General features: G+C 59.5%; 1 protein-coding gene across 2 annotated transcripts in view; it reads right to left on the bottom strand.

Moving 5' to 3' along the window:
* Positions 1-4,835: 4,835 nt before the first annotated feature.
* GRAMD4 (GRAM domain containing 4) overlaps positions 4,836-25,347 on the bottom strand; it is a 103,299-nt gene continuing 82,787 nt past the window's right edge. For both annotated transcript variants that reach the window (XM_025400375.1, XM_025400377.1), the window contains exons 5-19: positions 24,446-24,507; positions 22,727-22,859; positions 22,057-22,082; positions 21,803-21,894; positions 20,225-20,316; positions 19,075-19,123; positions 17,491-17,562; positions 16,895-16,938; positions 16,719-16,828; positions 12,134-12,288; positions 11,322-11,466; positions 10,416-10,509; positions 9,002-9,086; positions 7,914-7,982; positions 4,836-7,440 (exon numbers count right to left, since the gene is read on the bottom strand). In XM_025400375.1, the coding sequence (XP_025256160.1) occupies positions 7,336-7,440; positions 7,914-7,982; positions 9,002-9,086; positions 10,416-10,509; positions 11,322-11,466; positions 12,134-12,288; positions 16,719-16,828; positions 16,895-16,938; positions 17,491-17,562; positions 19,075-19,123; positions 20,225-20,316; positions 21,803-21,894; positions 22,057-22,082; positions 22,727-22,859; positions 24,446-24,507 (1,333 nt within the window). In that variant the 3' untranslated portion in view covers positions 4,836-7,335. The remainder of the gene's footprint in view (positions 7,441-7,913; positions 7,983-9,001; positions 9,087-10,415; positions 10,510-11,321; positions 11,467-12,133; positions 12,289-16,718; positions 16,829-16,894; positions 16,939-17,490; positions 17,563-19,074; positions 19,124-20,224; positions 20,317-21,802; positions 21,895-22,056; positions 22,083-22,726; positions 22,860-24,445; positions 24,508-25,347) is intronic.

Here is a 25,347-nt window from a genome sequence, read left to right on the forward strand (position 1 = left end):
CTTGCCTTGCTTTCTTTCCTTTACACATACCTGTTATTTTCAAAGCAGAATATTTTTCATGAAAACACACACAATTTAAAGAACAAGAATAAAATGAACCAAGGTGTCACCACCACCTATGCCAGGAAACTGAACGCTGCCCTAAAGCCTTCTGTGCCCTGCTCTGGAGGCCCCCTGCTCCCCCTCGGAGGGTGCTCCCATTTCACGCTAAGCCTTCCTGCCTCTGTCCATGGCTGTATCCCCAACAGCGAGTTTAGTTATGCAGGTTTTGCTCTTTAGCCAAAGGAAACGTGTTGTCTTCTGTAATTTACTTCTTTCACTCCACATGTTTATTGTTTATTTATTTATTTATTTTTTGAGACAGAGTCTCGCTCTGTCGCCCAGGCTAGAGTGCAGTGGCGTGAACTCAGCTCACTGCAAGCTCCGCCTCCCAGGTTCACGCCATTCTCCTGCCTCAGCCTCCCGAGTAGCTGGGACTACAGGTGCCCGCCACCACGCCCAGCTAATTTTTTTTGTATTTTTAGCAGAGACGGGGTTTCACTGTGTTAGCCAGGATGGTCTCGATCTCCTGACCTTGTGAACCGCCCGCCTCGGCCTCCCAAAGTTCTGGGATTACAGGCGTGAGCCACTGCGCCCGGCCCTCTCCACATGTTTGAGAGGGCATTTGCATTTGTATTTGAGGACCTTTGAAAGGACATTTGCATTGTGAAACTGACTTTTCCAGTCCATGAACATGACATTATTTCCATTTATATAGATCCTCATTCATGTCTTTCAATTATTTTATAGTTTTTCCATGAAAGTCTTTAAATTTTTAGATTTATTCCTAAAACTTGTTTTTCATTTTTGTAAACAATGTCTCATTCAGTTGCTTAGGCTGGAGTGCAGCGGCATGATCACGGCTCACAGTAACCTCAGTCTCTCGGACTGAAGCGATCCCACCTCAGCCTCCTGAGTAGCTGGGACTACAGGCGTGCAACACCATGCCTGGCTATGTTTTAAAAAATTTTTTCTAGAGACAGGGTCTCACTCTGTTGCCCAGGCTGGTCTTGAATTCCTGGGCTCAAGCAATCCTCCTACCTCAGCCTTCTAAACTGCTGGGATTACAGGAGTGAGCTACTGCGCCCAGCCAAAAGTTCATATTTTGAGGCTTTTTTTTTTTTTTTTCCCATTAATGTTTTGTAGAGACAGGGTCTCACCATGTTGCCCAGCCTGGTCTCAAACTCCTGGCCTCAAGAGATCCTCCCATCTTGGCCTCCCAAAGCACTGGGATTACAGGTGTGAGCCACCACACCTGGCCTTTGAGGCTGTCTTAAAATTTGTTTTGTTTTGCATAGAAATGCAATTTTTTGTTTGTTTGTTTTGAGATGGAGTCTCGCCCTGTCACGCAGGCTGGAGTGCAATGATGCGATCTCGGCTCCCTGCAACCTCCTCCTCCAGGGTTCAAGCGATTCTCCTGCCTCAGCCTCCTGAGTAGCTGGCATTATAGGTGCGTGCCACCACACTCAGCTAGTTTTTTGTATCTTCAGTAGAGATGGGGTTTCCCCATGTTGTCCAGGCTGATCTCAAACTCCTGACCTCATGATCTGCCCGCCACAATTGTTTTTTATGTGTTGGGTTATATCCAGAAACCTTGCCTCCCGTCAACCTAAAGTGACATCAGAGAGCTCTCCTAAGAAAGAGTTTATTCAGGAACAGCAAAGGGATTGCAGTCGGGATGTGCATGCTACGCCAGTAGGCATTTTGGGGGGTGTTTGGGATAAAGGCGACACTTTAAAAGGCAAAGAAGTCCACGTAAGCTGCTCTAGAACAAAGTTCACAGGTCGCAGCAGCTCCTGGCACAAGGCAGTACTGTTCACTGCGGGAGTGGCTGTCGCTGGGTGGGCGCCCTCGTCGCAGTCCCGAGGGTCCTGGGGTGAGTTGTGCTACAGGCAGGCCTGCGAGAGCTTCTTCACGGCCTCCCCTGACTCATTTTGTACCAGCAACTTTCACACTCCTATTATGATAATTTACCTGTGAATTTGGGGGTTTTCTGTCATCACATCATTTACAAATAGTAACAGCCGAGGGTCTTCTTTACAATCGTGCATGGTCCAGCTATTTCCCCTCGCTTGCGATGCCAGCTGTGACATCTGGTACCGAGTTGAGCAGAGATGATGGCAGGTGCCTGGGCCAGCTCCTGTCTGAGGGAGGGGGTCAGCTGTCCATCACTGCCTCTTGGCTGTGGCCCCACCCCACTGCCCCTCTGTGATCCCAGGTGTCTCCCTTCCAGCTGACATGGACCCGAGGGCCCCTGGAGGATGGCAGAGCTGGGCTTCCCGGTTCCACGGGTTTTGAGGGCAGATTTCGGATTTCAGCGGCGCGGGCGGCTGCAGCGTACAGTCCTTTCCCCAGGTGGCTTTCCCAGCTCACGCCCATACACGACGGGGTCTTGGGGTCCTTCCTTGGCTGTGCCCTTAGTCTGTGGCTCCTGTAGTCTCTGGCCAACCCTGTCCTCCAACCGCTGCTGGAGCTCATAAGCCCATGGAGTGCTGCCTCCTGGCGTCCTGCAGGGCGAGCAGAATGGACCACAACCCTGGGTTGCCAGCGTCGCTCACGTTGGTCCACGTGTGGTCCTTTCTGATTGATTTACTCATTCATTCATTATGTTCATCCACTAAATATTTAAAAACACATAGCAAGTACCTATGAAGAGAACCCCTGGTTCAATAATAAAATCATTAACAATTTCATTCCCCTCTGGACTGTCCCTGACGCACCCCCACCCTGGGTGACCCCCTTCTGACTGGCAGCCAGAGTGCCAGCTTCTGCTGGAAGCTCTGCAGCACCCCGTCACCCCCAGAATAAAAGTCCTAGAGAGCACCAGGCCTGCCCCACAGGTTTGTGACCTTTCCTTCGTTCCACAGCCCCTGTGGTTGCCAGGTACAGCCAAGAGATGCCCCTAAGCAATGTAAAACACATGCATTAAAACATGCATGACTGCCAAGGAAACCAACCATACTGAAATCGTTATCACAATCACCCGTGAATGGCGACAGAGGTATATATAGGCACTTTTATTGACATTAAATGATGAAATATATGCAAAACAGGCAAGCTGTCGGTTTTAGGCATAGAGTCTGTGGGCCGAGGGTGGGTGGTCTCCCACAAGGTTGGCCTTACTGAGCACTCAGAAGCCCCTGGGAGGCCCCTCTGCCTCCTCCATGGCCCAGCTCCCGTGACACCCGCCATGGGCCCGCACTGCCCCATCTGCATGGAGGGGTCAGTGTGGGCTGCCACGGGTTAGGTAGGTCTGAGCCTTGTTCCGAGTTAGAAGCAAGCGCGGGGAGGCCCTGTTGCAAAGAGGACAGAGGGGTGGATGGAAGGGGTCGGTGGGTACCACAGGATGGATGTGTTCTTGGGAAGAATGTGAGGGTGTGTTTGGCAGGTTCCTAGCCCATCACTGCTGTGTCCCAGCACCAAGGACAGGGCCTGCTATGCATGGCTGGCTGGCTGGTGGGTAAATGGGTGGGTGGGTGGGTGGATGGATGATGGATGGATAGATGGATGGATGGATGGATAGATGGATGAATGGATGGATGGATGGATGATGGATGGATGATAGATGGATGGGGGGTAGGGGTATGGATAGGTGGGTGGGTGGATGGATGGATGAATGGATGAATGGATGGGTGGGTGGGTGGGTGGATGGATGGATGGATGGAAGGACAGACGGACAGACAGGTGGGTGGGTGGATGGATGGATGGATGAATGGGGGGGTGGATGGATGGATGAATGGGGGGGTGGATGGATGAATGGGGGGTGGATGGATGGATGAATAGGTGGATGGATAGGTGGGTGGGTGGATGGGTGGATGGATGGATGGATGGGTAGGTGGATGAGTGGATGGATGGATGGATGGATGATGGATGGATGGATGGGTGGATGAATGGGTGGATGGATGGATTGATGGGTGGATAGGTGGATGGATGGACGGATGGATGGATGAATGGGTGGGTGGGTGGGTGGATACATGGATGAATGAGTGGGTGGGTGGATGGATGGATGCACAGATGGACGGATGGACGGATGGACGGACAGATGGATGGATCAGTGGATGAATGGATGGATCAGTGGCTGGCTGGCTATGTCAATGGAGCATGCACATGTCCTACTTTCTGAAGCTGTGCCCCTTAGGGTGGCGTGGCCCACTAGACCTGGTTTCCTCCTGGCTCCAGCTCCCTCGCTGTGTAACCTGGGGAGGTCTCTGCCTCCTAGGGGGCTCCTGTGGGCTTGAGGTGCAGGAGGCTAGGCAGCACCAGGTGCACCTGGCACAGGCCTATGCCCAACTCCAGGGATTTCAAAAGCCAGACAGGTCCTTGTACCCTTCTGTGTCTGGTATCAGCATCCGGATGCACCAAGCCCCAAGTGTTGCTGGAAACCCCTCTGTCCAGGACCCCCAGGCAGCCAGGACACCACAGTGGAGAGGGGCCAAAGCCCACACGCACCCTGACCCCAAGGCGCTGCCTGCCTCCCCCTCCCCCACTTCGTCCTGTGCCAGCCCTGGGTACCCTCCTTGCAGGCCGCGTCCCTCGCCACCTGGCCTCCTGTCTTCTGGAACTCAGGCCCTGCCTCCTGCTCCCAGCCTCCAATGCCCACATCCAACAGGACTGCTTCTCAGCCCCACCTCACCCCACAGCCGTCACTCAGGCTGCATCAGTACCCGAACGCCCTGCCCTCAGCAGCCGTGGGGCCCCAGGGAGCAGCGGGCACTGAGGGCCTGGGGTTGGTGGCCCAGGTGGCTCAGGCCACCTGCAATGCGTGTGGCCCTGCCAAGGAGGCAGACAGCCCTGAGCCTTAGCACAAAGCATTTTTAGGTTTATTTAAATAAAAATTATAATTTATACAAGACTTTTTCTTTAAACAAACAAAGTTTTCTTAAAAAAATGTTAAGGGAGAATTTTTTTTCATCAGTTCTTAATACAGTACAATCCTTTTGTTGAACAAAAGTCACACTGGCAATGATTATTTACAGACCCAAAATAGACTCAGGCTTCAGACATAAAAAATTTAACATTCATCTAGTTCAGGGATTAGTCATAGAAATTAAACATCTGCCCAGATGTACACAATTTGGTAAAAACTACAGCTTCTCTCCATGGGGAGCCCAGAGCCTGTGCCGGTCTGCGCCCCGCTCCCGAGGACTTCCAGGAGGGGCCTGTGCTGGCAGCAGAGCCAACCTGGTGGCCCTCCCCCTCCCCCTGCTCCCCGAACGCGGCCCTCCCTGGGGGGCTGCGGCCACACCTGGCACGTGGTCAGTTTTCATCTCCCTTTCTCCACAAAAGGGACTCGAACTAAACCACCCGACTCTGGTAAAGAAGCCTCATCTGCCCCAGGGACCCCTCCCGCTGTGTTTGGGGACCGAATCCCAGCACCTGAGAAGAGGCGCTCACTGGCCCCGAGGCCCTGAACCCACCCTTGGGGACAGCCGGGCCCTGGGGAGAGAGGGGTGACCATGGTCTGTGGGCAGGGCCTCTGCAGCCGTCCCTGGGGTGGGTCGGTGCCCACCCTGTCTTGCCCCAGGCGCCGAGGGGGGGTTCACTGGGGCGTGTCCCCCGCCCCTGGTGCACCAAGACAGCTGGTCCCCCACAGGGCCAGACCCCCGGCTCAGAGCAGGTTCTGCCCCATTCGGGAAAGGCCGCCACGCGGTCATCCAGAACCAAGAGGGCTCCGCTCCACCACCCGGGATAGGACATGTGCTTAATCTGGTGATCGGCGCGGCTCCCCCCAAAGCACCCCCGGCACCAGTGTGTGACCCTGCAGCCCCTCGTGAAGGGGGTGAAACCAGCCCGTGCCGCCGGATCCCTCACCCACACCAGCAAATGAGGATCGGAGCAAAGGTAAAAATTACATCTGAAAAATGATACAAAAATAAGAAAAACAGCTTGCTCTCTGTAAAAAATATAATCTTCTGTTTCTTCAAAAAACAACAATCTCAACGACACCCAGGGGACTCAGGACAGGCTGAGGGGGCTGAGGGAGCTGAGGGAGCTGCCCCAGCAGACGCTCAGGCCCGCAGGGTGGCCACCTCCTTCCAGGAGGCCCCCGCCTTCCCCTCCCTTTCCCAGTGCAGGTGGCCCCAGCAAACAGGCCTGCGGGCGCTCCCTCCACAAATGCCACCTTGTTCCCGGGAAGCCCAGGCTTCCCTGGGGCGGGGCAGGGGCTGGGAGGGTCTGTGCCCGGACTGGCACTTGCTGGGCACGCGGGGGAGGGAACACTGTCACACGGCGGCTGCAGGCAGTGCAGGCCCGAGCCTCTAGGCTCGGCTCACGGTTGTTCCCTGACGCACAGGGGCTGCCAGAGAGCCTCTGGCATGGCCCAAAGGCGGCTGCAGCCTGGGCCACCATGGACCCGGAACACCCCTGCCCACTCCCTTCCCCAACCAACCCGGGCAACTGCAGCCTGGAGACCACGTGCCAGACATGCCACGGTGCTCAGAGCACCTCCAACGGCCTTCACAGATGTTCTCCTGGGCCTTCCAAAGAGCAAGGTGTGAGAAAGATGTGCTTTTACCTGCACCATCCCGTGCCCTTACTGGTCACCGACTACAGACCTCCTGGCTGGCGTGTCAGGCTGAGAGCGGCGGGCGGGTCCTTACAGACGCGGTGCTGAGCGCCCTGGAGGCCGGCAAGGAAGGCGCCACCAAAGACACTGAGGGCAGGCGCAGGGTGGGCCCTTCTCACCCTCCCTGCTCCCGTGGAGCACAGGCAGGGACAGGGACAGGCTCCCGGCTGCAGCCCGGCGCCAAGAACAAATGCCTCAAGAGGGCCTCATGTAAGAGGAAGGAGGACTGCCAGGCCTGCTTCTCGGTGGTTGGTGAAAGGCCCCCATGTCCCTCCTTGATGACATCTTTCTGTCCCCTGGAGGAAGGGCCCCGCACTCTTCAGCTATGGCTTTGGTGGTGGACGAGCTTCCGGCCTCTGCAGAGCGGGACACAAGGTTGCGAGAGCCTCTGGGGTGGCTGGAGAGGTTTCTCTGTCCAGGCTGGCACAGAGAAGGGCGGGGCCAGGGGTCCGGTGCGTCCTCTCTACGGGCCCCCGAGGGCCTCTGCCCCTCCCCCAGTCTGCAGGTGGCCCTCGGAGGCGCCTGCCGCGCCCTGCGGGAGAGACGCGCCCCCAGCCCTGTGAGCCCTGGCCCCTTCGTGGTCGATAAAACGCAGAGGCCAACACAATAGAACCGCAGGTCCGGGAGAATTATTGCAAAAGCTCATGAGGATGTCCAATTGCTTCCACTACCAAATTGTTAAAAAAAAAAAAAAAAAAAAAAATTCCAGCAACGTCCCAGGCAAGTCAATACTAGCTGTCCCCGCCAGACGCTGCCGCTGAGGTGATCTTGATGTACTGGCTGAGAATGGTCTCGAAGGCCTCATCCCTGTGCACCATGGCACCAAACACGAGCGGCTGGCAGGGAAGAAATGCCACCAGTGAGCATGGCACAGCCAGGCTGGCGCCAGGACCAGGACCAAGACGAAGTCCAAGACCAGCCCCAGGCCAGCACGCAGTCACATGGGTCTGGGTGCCAAAGACAGGTGTCCCCCCACTACCCGGAGCCAGGCTCCAGCCTTCAGGGGAACGGAGCCAAGAGACAGAGGACAGCCAGGCTTCAGCCCCGTGCCTCTCTCCTCCCGAGTCTCTGAGTCGGGGGCCCTCCATGCCCGGCATCCCTGTCTGTCCCATGACTCGATGGCCCCAGCAAGATGTCCAGCTCAACCTGGACGCAGCCCCAGGCTCTGGCTGCTGCGAGGGAGGGGTGGCTTTCTGACCCTGCTGCCCAAACGAACCTCTGGCTGGCTGCCCCACGCTGGTCCCAGGGTTGCCCAGAGCCAGGCCCCTGGGCCCACACTGACCCCGGGCGGCCCCCGCCCGGCACTTACTTTCTGAGTGGATGGCGTTGACACGGCGATCCCCATGCCTGAGCCCGGGAGGACAGACAGGACCTTGTACTGAAAGGGCAAGCGTGGCTGTCACCACAGGCCTCCGCAGGCCCAGGGCATCCTCCTCCGCTGGGCATACAGGCGGCAGGGCCCACGGGCACCCAGGACTTCCGAGCAAGAGGGTAGGACCTGTGGGCACCTCCTCACTTTGTGGCCGAGACACCAGACCTGGAAAGGGTCTGTCCCACCCCATCCCAGACCGCCGGGCAGCTGGCCTGAGGAAGGTCGGAGACAAGCAGGCCCGAGGAGGCTGACGGTGGGCACTGGGCCCCAGAACTCGCTCTCAGGGCCTGGCACCAGAGGGCCATCTGTCAGCACTGCCAAACCTAAGAGGCAGGCTGAAAGGACCCCAGCCCTGAACTCACCCCTTCTGGTCACCTGACTGCACACTTTTTTCCAGAGCCGGATGGGAGAGATCACCCACAACTGCCATGGGGCGAGAGTGCCCCCGGGGCCAGTGCAGACACGCCCAGGACGCTCGGAGCTGGGAGGGAGCTGCGGGCCCTGACCACCCTGGCTGAGTGTGCCTGCCAGTGCTTCACTGAGCCTCCCCTGTCCCAGAGAACAAGGGACCACAGGCACCTGTGGCCACGCCCACCTACTCATTCCATGTGACGGTCAAATGCTGAGCAAATGCCCAGAGCGGGTGCGATCATCTGAGCTCTCACCTGAAAACCTGCGTCCGAGGCAAGAGCTCAGGGCCCCTGTGCTTTTCTTTGTGGGGAGGGTCCCAGATACGAGGGTTGGGGAAACACAGTAGCCAGAGCAGGGCGTGGGCGCCTAACCTCATGGGCTCCAACCCAGCCCCTCCACTTTGAGACACAGGTCCAGGCAAGCGGACCCAGGGCAGGCGCTGACCCACAGCGATGCGGGGACTCAAGCCAAGGACCCGGACCATGGCCGGCCAGCGCGGCCACGGTGTCCAGATGCTGACAGAGGCTGGCAGAGGTCTACATGGAAAGCCTCGCCAGCCGCTATCAGGTGATGAAGAAAACCGGGGGCAGGTGGGGGTGGATGGCTTCACCAACCTTCTGGATGTCCGTGATGTCCACCAGCTTGATGACTTTGTTCCTCTTTGAGGACCCGGATTTGGAGCTTTCGAAGCACAAGTAACTGGAAGGGAAACGGACAGAGGCGTCGCCTGGCTCTTGAACCAGAGCGTGCTCCCACCAGGTGGGGGTCTCCCGCGGCTGCCCCTCAGCCCCCAGTGGGATGAACAGAGACGCTCCCTCCCCACCAGACACAGCATGTGTGACACACACACGGCCACCGCTCTGTGAGACACACTCGTGGCCACGCTCTGTGAGACACGGCCACCGCTCTGTGTAAGACACTCATGGCCACCGCTCTGTGAGACACACACACGGCCACCGCTCTGAGACACTCATGGCCACCGCTCTGTGTGAGACACTCATGGCCACCGCTCCGTGAGACACTCACGGCCGCCGCTCTGTGTGAGACACTCACGGCCACTGCTCTGAGACACGGCCACTGCTCTGTGTGAGACACTCAGGGCCACTGCTCTGTGTGACACACTCATGGCCACCGCTCTGTGTGAGACACTCATGGCCACTGCTCTGTGTGAGACACTCACGGCCGCCGCTCTGTGTGAGACACTCACGGCCGCTGCTCTGTGAGACACTCACGGCCGCCGCTCTGTGTGAGACACTCACGGCCACCGCTCTGTGTGAGACACTCGTGGCCACTGCTCCGCTCTGTGTGAGACACGGCCACCGCTCTGTGTGAGACACTCGTGGCCACTGCTCCGTGAGACACTCACAGCCACCGCTCTGTGTGAAACCTAAGACTGCCATTCCCAGGATGCTGGGAATGAGATTCCCATTCCCCTGGGATTCCCAGCGAGCGACACAGGCGTCCCGGAGCCCTAGCTGGGAGTGTCCAGGTCACCTCCTCTGCAAGAAGCAGAGGGGAGGCAGGGCCTTGGCCACTGCTACAGGTGTGGGGGACAGGGTGGCCGAGGGTCAGGCAAGACCAAGAACACATCCCATCCCCAGGCCAGCTCTTGCGCTCCCACATCTGGGGTTTCAGGGGTTTGGAGTGTAGCAAGAGAAGAGTCAACGTCCTCTTCTGGCTACTGTGTCTCAGACAGCAACAAGGACCCAGAGCCTCAGTACTAGCTACGGGCCTCGGTCCCCTCCTTGGGAGACTCTGCCCTGGTCTCCATGAACTGCTTGGGCCCCAGAGGAGACGGCATCCCTGCCGGCCTGAGGGAGGACAGCAGGGTGGCACAGGCCACGTCCGGCTTGGAGGCGACACTTTTCCCCTGGGAGCCCAGACAGTCAGCAAGAGCGGAGCGTGGGAGAGGCCACGGCCGCCACTCGGGAAAACCTGCACTGGACCAGCCGTGCCATCCCAGAGCCCAGGCAACCCCTCCTGTGCCCCCTCCCCTGCAGCCACACGGGGCCCCCCGGCCGCACTCACTTCTCCGTGACGTAGAGCACCCCGTTCCTGATGTAGTCCGTGGGCATCTTCCGGTCCCTGTTGATGAGGCAGCAGCGCCAGCCGTTCTCGCACACTAATGGGAGAAGGCCCGCCCGTCACGCCTTCCACTGGAAATAGCCAGCCTCTGACCTGACGCTGGGACCCGGGAGTCCTGACTCTCAGATCCTGACATCCACCCACTGCGCTCACGTCACCCCCACAGCGAGAGGAAGGCGCGCTGGCAAGAGTGAGGTGGCCGCGGGGGGTGGAAAACAGATGCTTCCTCTTCACCAGGCACTGGCAGTGTTTTTAAAGTGAAAGCAGCCAGGCAGAGCAGGGAGCAACAGAAGTGACAGTGCGGCCAGGACGCCACCTCCATGAAGACCGGCAGTGCCAGGGCTCAGCAGAGGACGAAACTCAGTTCTCCGCAGCTGCCTCTGCAGCCGCTCAGCACACACCTCGGGCTGCCCGGTTTAGTTTAACAGGAATTCCCTTTGGGAAGGCTGACCTGTCCCCAGGCTCCTGTGTCACCTCTCCCTTGGCAGCTCTTGTTTCTCCAGACACGATGGAACCAGGAGCAGACCCCCTGCCAGCGCCCTGCCGGCCCTGACGCCTCGCCCTGGAGTCTGTCCCCAGCAGGCCACCTGCATGCCTGCTCTCAGGGGAGTGCTACAGCGTGGGTGGCTCTCCCCACGGACACGCCCTCCTCCCCTGGAGCCCACAGAGTCCTCATGACCCCCGGCTCCTGCACTGCCTCCTGGGGTCCTGGGGCAGTGGATGTGAACGCTGTCCCGAGGGCTCCTCTGGCCTGTCATAGGGCAACCCCCTCCTGTACCCACAGCACCCCCAACGGGCCTTCAGTCTGTGCCTGTGCTCGGCCTGGCCTCAGGCTCACGGCACACATACCTGCCAGCGGACGCTCGTTTTCTGTCAGGTTGAAGATTTCGTGGAAATTGCCCTTCTTGGTGCTGTGGAAGCGGCCGGCGTCCTCCTCTTTACCCAGGCCGGCCGGTGCGCTGGGCACATAGCTCCGTGATGAGGTCGTCTGCAGCTGCCAATGGCAAACAGCGCGAGGTCAGGCCCACTGCCCACGCCCGCAGCACCCAGATGCGCTGGCCGCACGCACATCCCCCCACAGGCTGGAATCCGAATTCGGGAAGACATTCCCCAGGCCCCTTCTGGTCCAGCGCGGCTCCTTCCAGGCAGGGCCACCTCACTTCAGCGGGGAGAGCCCAGTAACCCTCCCGACTCATCTGAAACACCGGGAGGAGAGCACCGAGGCCCACTCACTCCCCATGGTCCTGGCTGGGCCACTGTGCTGGACATCTGGAGGGCCTGTGACTGAATGAAATATGGCCCAGGGCCAGCCTGTGGCTCCAAGGGGGCCCTTCTCAAGCTGCCTGGTCTCAGTGCCAGAGCCTCACCTGTCAGGGATGGCAGGGGCCGGGCGCCCCCATGGAGGGGCCACTCCCAGGCCCGCTGGCTCTCAGTCATCATGGCCAGTCCCCAAGTGTTGCCTTGGGCTTGGGAGGGGCTGGATGGGCCTCAGACACCGCAGTGGTAACGGGAAAGAAAAAACCCTCACATTTTAAAGACTCCATAAAATTGAATAAACAGCCTCTAAATGAGCCGGAGGTGAACACAGCACTGTGGGCCTGGGGATGTCCGGCTTCGTGGCCCCCCATCCCGCTACCCCCGCAGCTGGGGGCCGGGCTCACCCTGCGCGAGACGGCAGCACTGGAGCGCTCCTTGAGCTGCGGGTCGGTGGGGAGGCTCTTCCAGATGATATAGGGCGTGTCGTACTTGGCACGCAGCCTCGGGCAGCGTTTAAAGATGAAATCGATGAGGAAGAACTTGATACCAGCATAGAGTCCTGACAGCAGGGGACACAGGCTATTCAACACAGACCCCTGAGGGCAGGGGACACAGCCCGCTCCATCCAGAGTCCTGCAGCTGTGCCAGTCTACTCAGGGTGATGGTTCCACCACCTCCCGCCTCCCAGATTGGCACCCTCCGCTCTGAGCCTGGATGTGAGAGTCCGGCTGCTCGCTCAGTCCTCACCCTGGACGCCCCACTCCCCTGGGGCCCCATCCAGCTGCAGCCTCAACCACAGGCGAGGGCCGTGCCCTACATGTTCAGATGGCCCTATGGCCAGCCTTCCCCTGCACGCCACACACCTTCCCGCCCCAGAATCACGCAACGACTATGCCCCTCCCCAGTGGGCTCCTCCCCACCTTCGGCTTGGCACTGAAGGGCACCATCACCTGCCCAGCAGTTCAGGGAATGTTCCCAGCATCCCTTCAAGGCCCTCCCTGACCCCCGTCCCGCCCACCTGCAAACTGGTGGCTCTGCCCTCCAAACAGGCCAGATCCACCAAAGACCCACTTAAGACCTACTCAGGGTGACGGTCCAGCACCTCGCGCCTCCTAGATTGGCACCCTCCACCCTGAGTCTGGATGTGAGAGTCCAGCGGCTCACTCAGTCCTCACCCTGGATGCCCCCAGCCTCGCTCCCCTCGGGCCCATTCCAGCTGCACAGTCTCCACCCCAGGCGAGGGCCCCACTGCCAGCGCCCCACCCGCTCCCACTAAGACCCCTCAGCTCTGCTAGGACCCCCCATCCCATGCTTCTCACTTCTCTCTCCAACTCTGCCCAGCTCCGGGCAGTTCTCAACCCACCTAAAACACTTCAGGACTGTGCCTCCTCTGCCCCAATTCCCCACACCAGGCACCCAATCTGAGGTGCCTCCATGGCAATCCGTCCCCAACCCCCCTCCCACCTGCCCTCCTTCACCTGGGTGCCCCCCCAGGCCCGGCCCAGCCCTGCTCAGACGGCCTCCCACAACCACCTGCTCAGACGGCTCCCAGCCACGCCCTCACAGGCTCCCCTCCTCCGCCAGCTCCATTTTCTCCTGGGCACTGTCACCTGACACAATCATGCTCAGTCCCCCTACAAAGCATGACCTCAGAAGAGCAGGGCCTGGCTGCGCCCCAGGACCCCACCCGGCAACAGACGCAGGGATGGCAGGTGGGGCCGGCCCCCACACACCTCCTAACGCACCCCTCTGGGCAGCGAAAGCTGTCAGGAGTTCCGGTCTCTCCAGGTGCCCCTCCCAGTGCTGGGGGCTGTCTCACTGCCCACAGTGCCTGGCCCACCAGACCAGACCAGACGTGGCAGGTCCTCCCTGCAGGGGCCCCAGGGTCAGAGTTCCATGTACTATCAGTGCTGTAAGGGGACTGATAAAACCGTGCCTTGTTTCGTTTTTTGCCTTTGTAGGACGTTTTCACATAAATTCATCAGTCAAGTCAGACTTTTTGACCCCAGTTCTCTACTTGTTGATTCTTTTTTTTTGAGACCGAGTCTTCGCTCTGTTGCCCAGGCTGGAGTGCAGTGGCTCGATCTCAGCTCACTGCAACCTCCCGGGTTCAAGCGATTCTCCTGCCCGTCTCTCAAGTAGCTGGGCACCTACCACCACACCTGGCTAAAAATTTTGTATTTTTAGTAGAGACGGGGTTTCAGCATGTTGGCCGAGCTGGTCTCGAATTCTTGACCTCAAATGATTCACCCGCCTGGGCCTCCCAAAGTGCTGGGACTATAGGCATGAGCCACCGCGCCCGGACAACTTGTTGATTCTTGAAAGATGCTAGGTGTAGGGAGGGGCAGGGCCAGAACCACCCTCTTGGCTGACTGGACGGAGCTCCCCGGTCTCCCTCCACGTGGTGCCCGACCCGTGAGGGACAGCTCAGCTCAAGAGAGCCCAAGTCCCAGCTGGGGCCATCCTTGCTTGGGGCAGGCAGCCTCTGCCCCTCTAAGCTGAGGTCTCTTGTCAGCACTGCAAAAGGACACGTGGGCACTGAGGAGCCAGGAATGCCACCTTGGCCCACATCTGGCAGGGTCAGCGCCGCCCAGTGGCAGTGGTGATCTCAGTGTGGTTGCAAGAACCCAAACACACTGGTTGTCACAAAAAAGGAAAGCAGGGGCTGGGTGGGGTGGCTCACGCCTGTAATCCCAGCACTTTGGGAGGCCGAGGCGGGCGGATCACGAGGTCAGGGGTTCGAGACCAGACTTGCCAACATGGTGAAACCATTAAAAATACAAAAATTAGGTGAGTGTGGTGGTGCGTCCCTGTAATTGCAGCTACTCCCAAGGCTGAGGCAGAACAATCACTTAAACCCCGGGGACGGGGCCGGGCGCGGTGGCTCAAGCCTGTAATCCCAGCACTTTGGGAGGCCGAGACGGGCGGATCACGAGGTCAGGAGATCGAGACCATCCTGGCTAACATGGTGAAACCCCGTCTCTATTAAGAAATACAAAAAACTAGCCGGGCGAGGTGGCGGGCGCCTGTAGTCCCAGCTACTCGGGAGGCTGAGGCAGAAGAATGGCGGGAACCCGGGGGGCTTGCAGTGAGCTGAGATCCGGCCACTGCACTCCAGCCTGGGTGACAGAGCGAGACTCCGTCTCAAACAAAAAAAAAAAAAAAAAAAAAAAAAACCCCCGGGGACGGAGGTTGTAGTGAGCGGAGATCGTGCCACTGCACTCCAGCCGGGTGAGACAGAGTGAGACTCCATCTCGAAAAAAAAAGGACAGCAGGGCAAATCCAGGACACCAAGACCCAGGTGCACACCCCCAGGCTCCCCGTGGAGGGCGGCCTGCCCCGGAGCTGCCCAGGGCTCCAAGTGCACTGCAGCTCTGGAGCCTCGGCACCTGGACCCAAGCCCAGGGGTCTAACAGGAGGTCACGGCGGTCACCTACCCACTCAGGAGCCTAGAGTCCTGGGTGCTAGCCAGAGGGGCTCCAGGCCATTGTCAGGGGAAGGGTCTGATCAAATCTGGCTCTGCCCACTCCTGGTGATGCCACCTGATGGCCACAATGAGCTGTCGCTGGAGAGCTCAGCCCTGCTGCGTCCAGAGGCCTGTCCTCCCACCAGCAGTTACACTGGGTCAGGACTAGGGTCAGGCTGGCGTTATAGCAAAGACATTCAGAAAAGCGGCAGAGGAGCGGCGGGGGGCGGGGGGCGGCGGGGGAGCAGCGGGGGCATCTCCTCTTCCACACAGACACAGTCCCCCACTGCTCCTCTAAGTGGCATGCCAAGCCCAGACTGCTGAGAGGCTAGGGTCTGACTCCCAACTCCAGCACGGAGCTCTCCCCACCCCTGGCTTTGCAGCTCCCACAACCACACACACTGTCCTGCTTGGGCCCACCTGCCCCCTCAAGAACAGGACCCTGGCGGCCTGGCTCCCACATGCCAGTGTGCGGCCCATGTCAGACACTGGATCGCTGGTATTGAGGAAAAGAGAGGGAAGGGGAAGGGAAAGGGGAAGGGGAAGGGAAAGGAGACCAGGCACAGTGGCTCATGCCTATAATCCCAGCACTTTGGGAGGCTGAGGGGGGCAGATCGCCTGAGGTCAGGAGTTCAAGACCAGCCTGGCTAATAAGGTGAAACCCCGTTTCTACTAAAAATACAAAAAAAATTAGCTGGGCGTGGTGGTGGGCGCCTGTAGTCCCAGCTACTTGGGAGGCTGAGGCAGGAGAATCACTTGAACCCGGGAGGCAGAGGTTGCAGTGAGCCAAGATTGTGCCACTGCACTGCAGCCTGGGCAACAGAGCGACACTCTGTCTCAAAAAAAAAGAGAGAGAGAGAGAAACAAAGAGAAACAGAAAGACAGAGAAAAGAGGGAAGCAAGAAAAAAGAAAAGAGAAAGGAAGGAAGAGAGCACACTGGGCAGCAGTGGACGAGTGCCTCCCGGGGTAAGGAGGGGCCGCCACACCCCACCCACCTCGCGGCACAGTCTGGTCCTCGCCACCAGCTGCCCTCCTTCCCCACAGCCAGCTCTGCAGATGAGTGTTTTAGTGGATGAGATGAGTGTTTTAGTGGATGTGACCCTTGGCTTCATGTGATGTTACCAAACTCATCAGCTACAACCAACCTCCCCGCACATCAAACCAGGCTCTCAGCCTCCCTGCGACTGTCACCCCTGAGCCCACGGGCGCCCCCCAGAGGTGTGTCCTGCCCAGGGCAACTCCCTGACACCCCCAGGGCCTGCTATCCTGGGTCTTAGGTCTTCCAACTCCTCCCACTTGGCAGGAGACACGGGGGCCTTGGAATCGGAGAGTTTCTTGATTTAAGAAACAATCACCGTGTCCCTCGATCTCGAATGGGCTTCACTTCTCCCAAATTGAAACGTTTGTGACAAAAAGCAGAGGAAGGATTGCCAGTTCTTGCAGACACCTGGCAGACACTGGTGGCACACAGACACTCTTGTCCCACCTCCTGAAGCTACAGGCCACAGGTACATCTCCTTACCCACGGTGAGCCCCACCAGGCGGTAGGGGAAGAAGCAGGAGGCCAGGAAGGCAGCCCAGAGCGCCACATACAGCTTCTGTGTGATCTCCGGCTGGACCCACATGAACAAGCTGGAAGGAGACGGGAGGCTCAGGCCGGGTGGGCGCTGCCGGGCCAGGGTGGGGGGCGGGACTTACTTCTTGATCTTCTCCAGGATGTCAGCCATCTTGCCGAAAAGGTTCTGCGTGAAGGAGAAACAGCGATTACAGCAGCCCCCGTGCCTGGGCTGTCAGTCACACCGCGACATCGGGAGGGCCTCCAGGTCAGGCGGCCCTGAGGTCACCCAGAGCCCTGTGGTCCTGCCCAGCTGCTCCGAGGCCGGGGAAGGCGCAGCTCTGGTCTAGGGCAGAGGTGACCATGCTCACAGCAACAGCAGACCCAGGCCTGAGTCCTTTCCAGGGGCGCTCAACCCTGGCCAGGGGCTCCCCTGGGGGGACAGAGGGGGGCTCCACTCAGAACCCTGGCCCACCATCCGCAGAGGCTGAATCAGGAGGCCCCTTCCCCACCCACCAGAGTTACTGTAATGACCAACCAAGGGCAGGGTGACTACAGGTCAGCTGACAGCAGGCAAACCGGGCCTACAGTGTCAGGCACGGACCTCCCCGGGCAGCAGCTGAGGCCGGCAGAGACACACCCCTGGCCAGCATAGGCACATCCCTGGCACAGAGACACCCCTGGCTCACGCCTGTGGCTGACACAGACACACACCCCTGGCTGGTGCCCGTGGCAGTACCTGGGCTTTCTGAGCGACGTCCAGCACCAGCTGGAACTTCTCAGACACAGTCAGGTCTTCCTTTGGAGGTTCCTTCAGTCAAAGGGGAAAGAGAATTTTCCACTGAAATTTAACAGTTCAGAAAAACTACTGACAAAACAGTGTGGAGCCCTCCCAGCCCCAGGGACTCCGCTGTCCCCACACAGCCAGAGGGGATGGGACATCCCTTGGGGACCTGGCACCAGGAGGACACCCCTCTGGGCTGATGGTGACATCTCACCCTGTGCCCCTCACTCTGGGCGCACAACAGGAGTGGGGCAGAGCTGCCCCTGCAATGGCTGAGCAGAGGCTCTGCCTCACAGTTCACCTTCACAGCTGTCCTCCCTCACTTACAGGCAGGGAAACTGAGGCCCAGCCAATGGGAGCTCTGGTCCTGCTTGTCTCCCATTCATTAAGAGCCTCCTAAGGTCTCCCGGGTCCCAGTGCTGGGCGAGCAACAGCCCGCCTCTTCCAGGCACTTCTCCTTACCCCTGGTGCTCCATGTAAGAAACAGGCACTGAGATATCCAGCTAGGCCCGTGGAGGCACCGAGGCCTCCCTTCTGCCCATGCCCAGTGGTCTCGCCCCATGGGCCGAGGCCTCCCTCTAGAGCAAACTTCTGTAAAGGGCCAGTAGTAAATATTTGTGGCTTCCAGGGCCACGTGGTCTGTCGGCTACTCAACCGTCGTGCAAAAGCAGCCACGGCGGTGTGTAAGTGAATGGGTGTGTCTATGGCCAATAAAACTGTATTTTTTTTTTTTTTGAGACGGAGTCTTGCTCTGTCGCCCAGGCTGGAGTGCAGTGGCTGGATCTCAGCTCACTGCAAGCTCCGCCTCCCAGGTTCAAGCCATTCTCCTGCCTCAGCCTCCGAGTAGCTGGGACTACAGGCACCCACCACCACGCCCGGCTAGTTTTTTGTATTTTTAGTAGAGACGGGGTTTCACCGTGTTAGCCAGGATGGTCTCGATATCCTGACCTCGTGATCTGCCCGTCTCGGCCTCCCAAAGTGCTGGGATTACAGGCTTGAGCCCCCGCGCCCGGCCGATAAAACTGTATTTACAAAGTTAGGCAGTGGGCCAGAGGTGGGTGTTTTGTTGTCATTGTTTGTTTTATTGAGACAGAGTCTTGCTCTGTCGCCCAGGCAGGAGTGCAGTGGCGGGATCTCAGCTCGCTGCAATCTCCGAGAGGTGGGCTCTTGCACCTCAGAGGGGAACAGGTCCGCTTGTCCAGCCCGCTGTTCACCGCCCTACCTGGGGAGGCTGCGGGGGCTACAGCAGCCCTTCAGTGTCCCCCGCCCCTGCCACATCACATCCCAGCTGGGAAGCCTCAGCTAGGACAGGCCAGGGCCAGGCAGCCAGCTTCCTGCACAGCCAAGCCTGGCCTAGCAAGCGGGGTGGGGCCAGGGAGGGGCTGGCCTCCTCCTCCCCTCCTCTTCGGGCCAGGGCAGGGGTCCCAGGGGATGACCACATGGCCTCATCCGGAGGCTTCCCCGAGAGGTGCCCACAGGCTGAGAGGCCTGGTGTGACGGAGACAGTCGGAGGAGACTGTGCACCCTCCAGGGACTTACCATGGGCTCAGACACTTCCGGCACGATGCTCCACTGTATCCGCCAGCCCCTGGTGAACAAAAAACACACATACCTTTATGACAGTGCCACCTGAGCCAGAGGATGGCATCGAATCACCAGCCCTACACGCCCAGCTGGCCTTGGAGGGGGCCCTTCTTTGTCCTTCTAGATCCTTCTATGCTGCCTAATGGGGAGAAAAGGGCCCCCAGAACCCCCTGCTGTAAGAGCAGACAATTCCTATCATCCTCACCAATCCCTCCCTTAGGGCCCTTCTGGGTAGAGGGGACATATTTAATAGCAGCCAGAGGTATCAGGAAGGGCGGCCCTTCAACATCCACCAGCCAAAGGGGTCCCGCCCCAATGCTGGGTGCCAATGACACCTTCCAGAGTATTTAAGTGATTTCTACAAAAAACGTTTTCAAATGAGCCAACTGGGGCAGGCACAGAGAACCATCTGGAAACACTGCTGCATGAAAGTGCAAACTTTTGAATGGCCAAGTCAAAGTATGGAATCGCAGCTCCTCCCTCAGCCCCGGCACAAGGCTGAAGTTCACTCCTGGGGGTAACCGTAGGCTAAGAAGGACCAAGGAGTGCTAGGACCAGGGGTCTGCCCCGGAGCGTGGGCTTCCCAGAGCCCCACTCAGTCTCCACAGGGAGGGAGTGCTCAGAGGGGGTAGAAGGAGTGATGCGAGGGCCCTGACTCAGGCCGGGGCTAACGTGTCGGTCACACGGGCGGGCTGCCTGCAGGCGACTGGCACTCCTTCCCAGTCCAGCTCCTCCCCAGCAGGCTCATCTCCAACAGGCAGCCAGCAGGAACCTTCTAGGGTGTGGAGCCCTGCTTGCTTCACCCACCCACCCACTGAGGTTGTGAAGAAGTCCCCTGCGATGCTCAGGGAGGTGCAGGAGCGGCTTTGGCTCTGCTGGCCGCCCACAGAAGGAGGTGCTGGGGGATTTGGGAACTTCCCACTACCATCTCTAGCAAACCAGGGAGCCGCCCTGCCTGGGGGTCTCTGCAGCCTGTCGGGGGGCCACCCCTGAAATGTCAGTGCATGACATACCCAGCTGGGGTCACGGTTGTGTGAGACACAGGGAGACAGCACAGCCACGCACGTAGTGGAATAAAGCGGCCGCGACAAACCGGCTCACCTACCTGGCGATGAGGTAATTGAGGGATAACCTCAGAATTGCTAGAAATAAGAACAACGGGATGGCCCAGCCATGCCACACGGCATTCATGTACACCTGCGGGGGAGAGACGGAGCGTTAGACCTCCTGACAGCTTGGATCAGGACAAGGCACATCCCTCCCACCTCCCGCAACCAGGAGGCCCCAGGGGGGAGACCAGGCCACCCCCCGGCTCTCCAGACACTCAGGGACGAGGGCGCGTCTGATGGGGAAGCCGGAGGAAGGGCTGCTTCCCTAGTTTAAGAGCTGCCAGTGGAAGCGAGGAGCCACCCAGGGAGAAGCGTGTCCTGGGGACAGAAGACGGCGGCTGATTCCACACGGGGATCCCGCTCGCCCCGGTGTGGCTCCCACACTCCAGACTTGGGGCATCACCCGGACTCAGCCTGGCCGGGCAAGGCGGCCAAGCACTGCTGAGGGCGAGACAGGTGCATGCCCAGGGCCACCTTCATGCCAGGCACCATGTGTGCCCAGCACAGAGCCCGGGACAAAGAGCAGATGTGCAGACAGGGCAGAGGACGGAGGTGAGGCCTGGAAGGCTGGTCCAAAGCTTGGGCTCATCTCTTAGTGACAACAGACACGGCACAGGGGCGTGTGGGACCCCAAGCAGCAAAGGCCTCCCGTCGCAAAGCATTTGTGAGGGGTGGTGGGAGAAGAGGCCTTCCAGGGCCGGGGTGGAGCGGGTGGCCCCAGCACCCAGCTTCATCTGTGAGTGTACAAAGTGCCCATGTCCCAGGTGGGCAGTAAATGCCTGGGGCAGGCACAGGGCCATGCACTTCCCCGGACAGCCTGACCCAGGCTGAGGCCATCTGGGGACCTCTCCCAAGGAGCCCACTCGGCAGGGCAGTGCTGCCCTCAGGAGCCCTGGACAGTGTCAGGCTGTGGAGGCCTCCTCTCTGGCCTGGAGGCCTCAGCAAGCGGGTGGGCTGCCTGCATCCTCCTTGTGCTGGAGGCACAGCCTCCACCCCGGGTCAGGGGCATCCCCCGGAGGACGAAGTACTGAGACATAGGTGGCAAGTCTCTCCAGGGCAGGTGGCAGCCATGGCAGGGCAGTTCCAGGCAGGGTGGCTGGGCCCCTTTTCCCCAAGGCCCCGCAATGTGGGCCCCGGCGTCCTCCAATCCCTCAGGACTAGTGGCTCACAGGGGCCGGGCTGGGACCCTCACGCTGCTGTGCCCTTGTGAGGTGCCCCTGGCCCCAGCACCAGGTACTCTGGACCTCAGCAGTGTGGCCACTGCACCGCATGGTGAGTACCAAGAGGCCTTTCCCGAGGGCACCCTGGGAGACGAGGCTGCACCACAGCCCTGTCCAGGGAGCCGTGCAGGCTAGTCCTGGGCCATGCCCATCGTCTTTGATCCTTGAAGCCACCCCCTGGCAGGCGCCGGCATCACTGAACCCACTTTACAGAAGGAGAAATGAGCATGTCCCTGGGGCCCAAAGAAGTGCCACCTGGGGGCTATCTCCCACTCCAGAAGGTGCCTGATCATGTGATGAATGCTGGCAGGCACGTCCCACCCACCCTGCTCGGCCACTGGAGGACCCACTCACGGTGAAGGCGATGGCAGACGTGTAGACGGAGTACCAGTCGGATAAGGCAGAGAGGTTCTTCACAAAGTTAGTGACAGGCTTGGCACCACGCTCTGGGGACAGAGCAGACCGCAGTGGTCAGCACTGTGGCCAGGAGGCCCCTTAACCACGTCTCCCTGGAGAGTCAGTTTGGCTCAGAATCCCAGAGTCCCCACTGCCATGGGCCCCACCCACACTGGGCACCATGGGCGCCACGCAGAGCCGCGGGTACTCACTGAGCCGTCTCATATTTTCAGTTAACCTAAGAGAGAAGGGGAGAGATGGGAGCCCAGGGTTAACGCATCCACCGGCTCTGCAGTCCCCACTGCCCAGTTCCGCTGGCTCTGCAGGGGCCAAGGAGGGCGTCTCAACAGCCTGGGGCCCCTTGAGTGCACAGAACGGCCCTGCACGGTGGCTCAGCACAGCAGGGGGCACCGGGATGGCCCTCAGTGCCGCTCCCCAAGTTAGGAAGGTGGGGGCGACTCGCCAACAAAATCGTCCCCTCGTCTCCTGCCTGTGTCCCCAGAACAGAAGTCCTCAAGGGCAGGGCCTTTGCTGGCCTCGCTCCGTCGGGATCCCCAGGGCCCATGGCAGCGCCTGGCAGGGGAGCCAAGGTTTACTGAAAGGACTCAAGAGCCAAGGAAGGCCCCGGGCAGTGGGCTGAGCCCCCAAGTCCCCATACAACTGTCACAAGCCACGGCTGAGAGCGGAGTGGGTGCACGCAGCTCTGCTGCACCTAAGCGGGCCTTGCGAGCCCCTGCCAGGCATGGCCTCCAGAAGACCGGACACAGTGGAGCCTCCAGCTGCTCTCGGCAGCCTCACGGACAGCTTTGGCCCATGGTGAAGCCTCAGCCCAGGGACTGGGGCCCCTAATGCACAGGCAGCCCCAGGCTCGGCGACCCCTACCTGCGGGCACTCAGGGGTTCCTCCGTCTCCACAGTGTTCTCCTCGGGCTGGAACCGGAAGTCCTCCACGTACTCCCCGAACCGCTCGTAGAACCACTTCTGCAGGCGTGAGGACAGCCCCTGGCTCCGGCGCTCTGCAGGGGGCAGGGGCCTGGTGAGGGCATGGCAGGGCTGCACAGCCTGTTCTGGGGTCGATCCCGGAATCTCAGGGCAGGCAGGGGCCTCACTGCAAGGGCGCGGCCGGCAGGGGCACAAGGAATGCTCGGGGGTGGGGCAGGGAAATGAAGGGGCCCTGTACAAGGGACTCTGAAGGGCTCAGTCCTCCGAAGACACAAGTGCAAACCAACCGGCACAGAGCAGAGCTGCCCCGGCCATGAAGACCTCAGTGCGGGCTCTCTCTGCTTTCCATGCCCTGGCCCCAGCTCTCTGCCTGCCCTGGGCTCTCATCAGAGGGCAGCCCGTCCATCCAGGCTGCTTGGCCCACCTCAGTGGTCTGCATCAAACCCCCTTTCTACCTCCGGGTTGTCAGAAAGTAGCTGGAGGGGTCACTGCCCCAGCCCTGCCTATCCTGGGCATCAGCCAATGGATGGCAAGGCAGGAGGCTGTGTTCTGGGCTGGGGGTGCCCGGCGAGCGACGCCAGCCCAGGCTGAGCGCATGGTGATGTGCTGATGACCAGCACTGTTCTCAAGAAGCTAAGACCTCTAGAAAGCAGCCTCCATCGCGGAAAACCGGAAGAATCCCTCGGAACGGGGGTTCAGGGGTACAGGCCAGTTCCTCCCTTCAGAAGGCCAGTGAGGAGCTGTCTGCAGCAGGTGCTGCCTTGCCACAGTTTCAGGCCCTGGGACCAGAGGGCCTGTGGTCACCATATCCAGGAGGCTGCGGGCTCAGGGCAGAGGTTCAAGAGCCACAGGCCAAGGGGGCTGAGGTCTGTGCACCCCAAGGCCACCCGGGCAGGAAGGATGGGGCCAGGGCAGGCTCCTGCGGCTTCTTCCGACCCCCACTGCAGCCTGGCAGAGTTTTTAAGGGGAGGGTCCAGGCGAGATCGGCACACTCATCCCAGCCGCCAGCGAACCGGCCCAGCTGTGTTCCCGTGGACTTTACTTATGGACTGAAATTTCAGGTTTACATAATGTTCTCATGTGATGAAATGAAACCATTTAAATTTGTGAAGCCAGGCGGGGGCTGGAGTTTGCTGACCCCCAGGTACAGGGAACTGTGCCAGCTGCCTGCAGGGTGTGGGGCAAGATAAAGAACAGGCACTCAGGGATGGAGGACGAGGAGCGAGAAAAAAGGGCACGTGGCCCCTCACTCCCCACTCGCAGCCAACCACGGCCCCACTGCCCACTTGGTCCGTTCGGGGAGGCACCAGGGAAGTGGCAGTGACCAGTGCGGCTCTCACATCACTGTTCCGTGGGGCAAGGCTGAAACCGAGAACGAGCGTATTCCCCAAAGAACACACAATCACGCTTCAGTTGAGTGACTAGAAATTTGCGATGATGACTATGGTGACTCACCACTTCGCCTCAGAGACACTAACCCAGTTCTGACGGGAGGAGATTCCCGGATGCCAGCAGGTGCCTGGGCACAGAACCAGCACCTGCTGCCCGCCCGCCTGCTGGGGGTACCTGCTCCATTGTTAACCTGGGCCTGCAGAACCAGCAGGTGACGTGCACCCGCCTGCCTGCCCGCCTGTCCACCTGCCCACCAGGGAGGGTGTACCTGCTCCATTGCTGGCCTGGGCCTGCCCTTTTGGGGGCTGCTGAGCCGTCTGCTCCTCGGTTCTTAAAAAGCAGGGGGAGAAGAGACAAAAGGTCTGTTAGTTCCAAACTCCATGCCAAGTCAGGCACCCCCCAGGGTTCCTGCGGCCGTGTGCTGCACAGGAGGGCTCAGGGACAGCGGGACTCTCTCCGGAGTCCCCACCGCTCAAATGCTGGTTCCGAGCGTACACAGGCAGAGCTGCCTTCCTAACAGGCACACGTTCTGTTTTTAAACAACCAAACAATGGTTCTCACCACTCTTTCCTATTCATTTTAGCACACTTGCTTCTTTTTTCATCATTAAGCTCAGAATACTCTCATATCACCAACCTGTCTGCTAATGAAAAGATACTGATCGACACACATGTATTTATCAGGTACCATGCTAGGCAACAGGCTGGGTGCCGCCTGTCAGCAGCCTGTGCCCAGCTCCCAGCTCAGCCTACTCCAGGGACCTGCCTGGTCTGGGCAGAGTCACTAGACGGCCACTAGGGTCTGCTTCCGTCCCACACCCAGCTCCTCCAGCCAAGGCTCATGAGCAGGTGCAGCACAGAACAGGGTCAAGTGCTGTGTGGTCGCCCCTAACCTTCCTAACTCTTGGGGAGCGGGAGTGGGGAGGGAGGAAGCTGGGGGAGGAGAAAACCCTGAGAAGAGAACAGAGGGCGGAGCACAGGGCAGGGCCAGGTAAGCGGCAGGCAGGAAGCAGACGGCAAGGTTTTCAGTGGGCTTTGGACCCACAATGGAGAGAACCTCTGCCCACCAACAAGTAGCCTTAAACCAAGGTGACTTTCTGAGAATTTTCTTAAAAACCAATATAGAGGTTTGCATAAACAGAATTGCTGTGCTTTAATCCTGCAGCTTCAA

This window comes from Theropithecus gelada, chromosome 10 (genome assembly GCF_003255815.1).
Source record: "Theropithecus gelada isolate Dixy chromosome 10, Tgel_1.0, whole genome shotgun sequence".
Taxonomy (NCBI): Eukaryota; Metazoa; Chordata; class Mammalia; order Primates; family Cercopithecidae; genus Theropithecus; species Theropithecus gelada.